This window comes from Raphanus sativus, chromosome 4 (genome assembly GCF_000801105.2).
Source record: "Raphanus sativus cultivar WK10039 chromosome 4, ASM80110v3, whole genome shotgun sequence".
In the NCBI taxonomy this organism is placed as follows: Eukaryota; Viridiplantae; Streptophyta; class Magnoliopsida; order Brassicales; family Brassicaceae; genus Raphanus; species Raphanus sativus.
The window spans coordinates 29,275,896-29,282,037 of NC_079514.1; the positions used below are offsets into that span (position 1 = coordinate 29,275,896).

At 38.7% G+C, this 6,142-nt stretch overlaps 1 protein-coding gene across 1 annotated transcript; it reads right to left on the reverse strand.

Moving 5' to 3' along the window:
* Positions 1-3,146: 3,146 nt before the first annotated feature.
* On the reverse strand, positions 3,147-4,457 carry LOC130511270 (uncharacterized). The gene has a single exon (XM_057008184.1). It carries the CDS (start codon positions 4,455-4,457, stop codon positions 3,147-3,149), a length of 1,311 nt encoding a protein of 436 aa, XP_056864164.1.
* Positions 4,458-6,142: the final 1,685 nt, after the last annotated feature.

Consider the following 6,142-nt stretch of genomic DNA (forward strand, 5'->3'; position numbering starts at 1 on the left):
CCAACTCTATTTATCCGATTAGTACGATATTGTCCACTTTGGGTCTTAATGGCAAGCACCAAATATAGAACTTAAGAATCAAATAAGAATGAACTCTCTTATTATAACTTGAGAAAATTAACCTCAAAACTCAAGCTCTCAAACTCTTAAACTCTTGTAAAAACTATCACATCTCAATAGTTACTTATATAGAGCTTATATTTTCCTAACCCTATTAGATAAACACAACATTAGATAACTCCTAAACTTATTGTGTTTCTATCTCCAAGTCTTGATAGGATTAGGACTCCTTGCTTATATCTCAAGCTATCTTCTTATTCAAGCTTAAACCAACATACTCCCCCTTAAGCTTGAATTCAATTCCTTCTAAATCCTGCACTCCAATGAGATCTCTCATTTCCTTGAACTTGATGCGTCCTAATGGCTTTGTCAATATGTCAGCTCGTTGCTCTGTTCCCGGAATGTGTTCGACCTCTATCAATCCCTTTTCTACACACTCTCTGATGAAATGAAATCTAGTGTGTATGTGCTTACTGCGACCGTGAAAGACAGGGTTTCTAGTGAGTGCAATAGCCGACTGATTATCAATCCTTATGATGACCTTGTCGCCTTCAACTCCATTAATCTCTTCAAGCAAATCATGGAGCCAAATAGCTTGTCTTGCAGCCTCTGTTCCGGCCATAAATTATGCCTCACAAGACGATAGAGCAACAGTTTCTTGCTTCGAAGAACACCACGTAATTGGACAGTCACCGAGATAAAAGACATGTCCCGTTGTACTCTTGCCGTCATCTGGATCCACGTTGTGGCTGCTGTCGCTGAAACCTACAAGTCTTGATGTCCTGTCTGATGTTGCAGTCTTGAACGTAAGTCCGTAAGATACGGTTCCCTTCAGATAGCGTAGACATTGTTTTAGAGCTGCTCCATGTGACTCTTTAGGATCCTGCATAAACCTACTTAATACTCCAACACTGTATGAAAGATCCGGACGTGTGTGAAGTAAGTAACGAAGGCAACCAATCTTCTTTCGATACCCTGTTGCATCGATCGATCTTTCCTCCTCAGACTTGGACAATCTAGAACAAGACTCCATAGGTGTGTGCACCGGATTGCAGTCCTTCATGCCAGCATCTTCAAGTATCTTCATTGCATAACCCTTTTGACTTAAGGTTATTCCCTCCTGATGTTGCTTTACTTCAATTCCAAGATAATAAGTCAACACTCCCAAATCACTCATATCGAACTTAGTTGACATCTCCCTCTTGAACTCATGTATAAGCTCAATGCTTGAGCCGGTAACAAATAAATCATCGACGTAAACGGCAACAATTAGAAGATGCCCTCTCACTCTCTTCCGGTATACTGACGGCTCCTTCGAACACTTACGGAAGCTCAACTCACAGAGAATCGTATTAAGCTTGTTGTTCCATGCTCGTGGCGCCTGTCGAAGACCGTACAAAGCTTTGTTTAATCTGTAAACCTTGCTTTCTGATCCTTTAACTTCAAACCCCTCTGGTTGCGATACGTAGACCACCTCCTTCAATTCTCCATGCAGGAAGGCAGTCTTGACGTCAAGGTGGTGTATCATCCATCCGTTTGAAGCTGCTAAGTTAATGAGAAGCCAAATTGTTTCAATTCTAGCTACAGGTGCAAAGACCTCGTCAAAATCTACTCCGTATTGCTGCACATATCCCTTGGCAACCAACCTCGCCTTGTACTTCTTTATAGTTCCATCTGAGTTGCGCTTTAGCTTAAACACCCACTTAAGACCAATTGCCTTTGCACCTAGAGGAAGTTCAACCAAAGTCCAAGTTCCGTTCTGAATGATTGAAGCTATCTCGTCTTCACACGCAAGCCTCCACTCCTTTGATACCTCTGCTTCTCTGTAGTTTCTTGGTTCATTATTCAAAACCAAGAGTAGGTCTTCTCCCTCCTCTTCTGCGAGAAATAACCAATAATCCTCTAGATATTTAGGCTTGTTGCTTTCCCTTGTTGATCTTCTTAGCTCGAACTCTGTTTCGAGCTCTGTTTCTTCCTCTTCCTCCTCTTTTACTTCGGTTTCGTCTCCATATGTAATGTCGAGACCAGAGACATTACTCTCACTAGTGTCTTTATCCTCCTTGTTGTCAGTTTGAACTTCTTGGATTCCATGATTGCCATATGCTCCAAGCTTTATACTGAAAGTTCCTGCAACGCTTTGATTTTGACTCCAGTTCCAGCCTTTTGTCTCGTCAAAGATGACGTCCCTGCTTACTACTATTTTCTGGACTTCTGGATCAAACATTCTGTAAGCTTTCGTGCCAGGTTCTGTGCCCAAGTGAACCAACATTCGTGACCTATCCTCAAGCTTCTTGAGATGTGGCTTGACAAGCTTTGCGTAACCTATGCAACCAAAAATTCGAACATGAGCAATATTTGGTTTTCTTCCGCGTAGACCTTCATATGGAGTTTTTTCTTTGAGTGATCTAGTCGCAACTCTGTTGAGAAGATAGGTTGTGTGCCTTATAGCCTCTCCCCATAGGTAGTTAGGAACCTTCATATGTTTGAGCATGCTTCTAGTCATCTCCATCATAGTTCTATTGCGTCTCTCCACCACACCGTTCTGCTGCGGCGTGTACGGTTCTGTGAGGTGTCTCTTGATCCCTGCCTCTTCACAATAAAGATTAAAATCACCAGAGACAAACTCACCTCCCCTGTCGGTTCTAAAGGTCTGTATTTTATGTCATGTTTCTTGCTCTATCATAGTTCGAAACTTCTTAAACTTCTCCAAAGCCTCACTCTTCTCCTTCATGAGGATGGTCCACATATATCTAGAGTGATCGTCGATGAGGACAAACACATACTTGTTTCCAGGGACTGTACTAGGAGATATTGGCCCACATAAGTCGCCATGGACGAGCTCAAGAATCTTTTCTGCTCTGTATGATGTTGCTTGGGGAAAAGTCTGTCTCGTTTGCTTACCTAGTAGACACGAGCCGCAAATTTCTTTCTCAAAAGCTATGTGAGGAAGTCCAACTACTAAGTCTTTATGAACCATAGACTTTATAGTTTCCATGTTAACGTGTCTCAACCTTGCGTGCCATTTGCTCGACTCGCTAGTTGCTGTAAACAAAAGACATACAGTGTCTTTTATTCCCATTCGGACCTTATAAAGTCGGTTCTTTGATCTTGTCGCAGAAACGAGTAGCTTCCCATCTTGGTCGTGCATTGTTAAGCATTCCCCCTTTCAATCTTATATCACACCCTGCTTCAGTTGCTTGTCCTAGACTGATAATGTTACTTTTAAGACTCGGAATATAGTAGACATCATTCATGATTCTGGTTTCTCCGTTTCTGTCAATGAATTCAATCGAACCCTTGCCTTTGATGTCTATTCGAGAGTCATCTCCGAACTTTACTTTCCCTGTTATAGCCTCATTGATCTTCTTAAAATAACGCTTATCTCCAGACATGTGATTGCTTGCTTCGTTGTCAAGGTACCACATATCTTCTCCACTATTGAGATCATATGAACTTGGCATTACCTTCTCTTTGTTCAGATAAACGACTTCGTGTAGCATAAGCTCATCTGCTTCCTGTGTGTCGTCTTTATCATGTTCATGTGCTTCTTGTAACTTGAGGAGACGGTCTGGACAGGTTGAGGCATAATGTCCCATCTTGTCACATCTAAAACACATGATTTTTGAAGTATCTCTACCTCCTCCAACTCGACCACGACCTCGTCCCCTGAATGATCGTCCTCCTCGTCCTCGATATCCTCTGTTATCATCTTGATACTCACGGTTTGAAGAGAACTCGCGATGAGCTTGTTGTTCTGTATTTGAATACATTAGTTTGTTTTGCTCTTCTTGAGTTTCATCCTCCTCCGATACACGCTCCTCATAGGCTTTGAGTCGTCCCACAATATCTTCAAAACCTGTGGTTTTTAGGTCAAGAAGTTGCTCAAGAGATGCCACCATATGAATGAACTTCTTTCGAGGAAGACCTTTAAGAAACTTCTTGACAAGTTTTGATTCTTCTATTTCTTCTCCTAGGGCAGAAGTCTTCGAAGCTATCTCAGATAACTTGCCGACGAAGTCATCGATCTTCTCCGTATCCTTCATCTTTAACCTATCAAAGTCGGCCATTAATGTTTGCAATCTCGCTTCCTTAACTCTCTCTGCACCGACGTGATGAGCTTTGATGGCATCCCACACTTTCTTAGCCGTATCCAAACCTCCGACTTGTAGCACCATGACTTCCGGTATTGCATGAAACAGTAAAGATATAGCTAGGGCATTCTTATCTTCCTCCTCTGCTTCTTTCTCGACAATACTCCATACTTTGTGAACTTGAAGTATATTCTTCATCCTAATAGCCCATACTGTGTAATTTGCCGAATTCAACATAGGGCACTTGACAGAAGATTGCTCTCCCACCTTTAGTTTCGCGGTTGACATAACTGCAAGTTCTCCCATCTCCGATAAATCTTATATCAGTCAAGCAGATTGATTTTGTAAGGCTCTGATACCAAATATAGAACTTAAGAATCAAATAAGAATGAACTCTCTTATTATAACTTGGGAAAATTAACCTCAAAACTCAAGCTCTCAAACTCTTAAACTCTTGTAAGTACTATCACATCTCAATAGTTACTTATATAGAGCTTATATTTTCCTAACCCTATTAGATAAACACAACATTAGATAACTCCTAAACTTATTGTGTTTCTATCTCCAAATCTTGATAGGATTAGGACTCCTTGCCTATATCTCAAGCTATCTTCTTATTCAAGCTTAAACCAACATAGGTTAACCGGGAAATGACGGAAAAGATTAGGTTACAAGGCGCAAGAACAGAGATAGCAAACAACATGTAACACGTCTAACAAGTTGAGATCTTCTTTGTGATATATACCTTCTTTGTCCCAAACAAGTTGAGATCTTTTTGGCATTTTCTGATGGATAAACGTTGGCAGTCTTCGTGTCTATTTATGTTAACTTTCTAGTTTGATTTGGTCCTTCCAAGTTTGTAGGAGTCGTGTGTAGTTGGTTTAGAATTAGATCCTGAGTGTTTCTTATTTTCTAGCTTTCTTAGTTGTAAAGCCTTTATCGTTTAATGTTATGCAGTTTTCAGACTTCTTTTGTTCAACTTCGATACTCTGTTTGTGCTCTTGTCTAAATATAATTCTAGATCCGTCCCCTGCATGTGAAATTTGGCACAAGAAACAGAAGAGAATGCTCATGCACTCAAGAATGTCAAAGAACCAGAGAAGTGGAAGATGAGAACAAATGCTTGCAAGTAACTGAGATTTCTATTACCCTTAATGAATTTTGAACATGTTCGATAAGTACTCACGTCAACCAGATTTGATTAAAGAGGCTCAATTCAGTTTTAGATAAAAAAAAAAAAAAGATAAAGCTCTTGACGTGACAATTAAAAAGGCAACGGTACATTACAAAAAGATGGATATTTTTTTATCAACTGAATTTATTAATTAGTTGTTAAACAATAGTATAGATACAATACATTTGAAAATACAATACAACGACGAAACTGTTTAGAAGACAACAATGAATTAAAAATATAATTTTTCAAAAAAAAATATTTTTTTCTTCCGAAGTCTTCTTTAGCAATAGAATATCAACTCTATTAATTTTCTTGGGATCTTTAAATATTCGTTGCATCATCAGTACTAGTTTCTTTTGTTGTATTACATTGACCCCATCCAAGATTGAAGCTAGAGATAATTTTTGGTATAGAATCCAATATATTGATTCAACCTTAGAATTTAAAATCTTGAAATGCCAACTTTCAATATTGTAAAAATATAGCCACACAACAAAAAGAATCTATCTTCCGATTGGGCTCCATGGTTAAATAATACTTGAGATTTATCTATACTTTGATACCAAATATATTGTATCGATATATAGATTTTAAAATATTTTTCAGCCATTTCTGAAGTTATTCTTCTACTCTTGATCTCATCATGTAAGATGGATCGTTTTTATCAAAAAAACAAAGGAAAAATTGAAGATTTTGGTAATTAATGGGAAAGAAGAAAAAATATCACAATGAAATGTATTGTATAAAGGATTTTATGCTGTTTACAATTTTATGTAATAAAAAAGTATTTATATTTTTTTAAACAGTATATTTG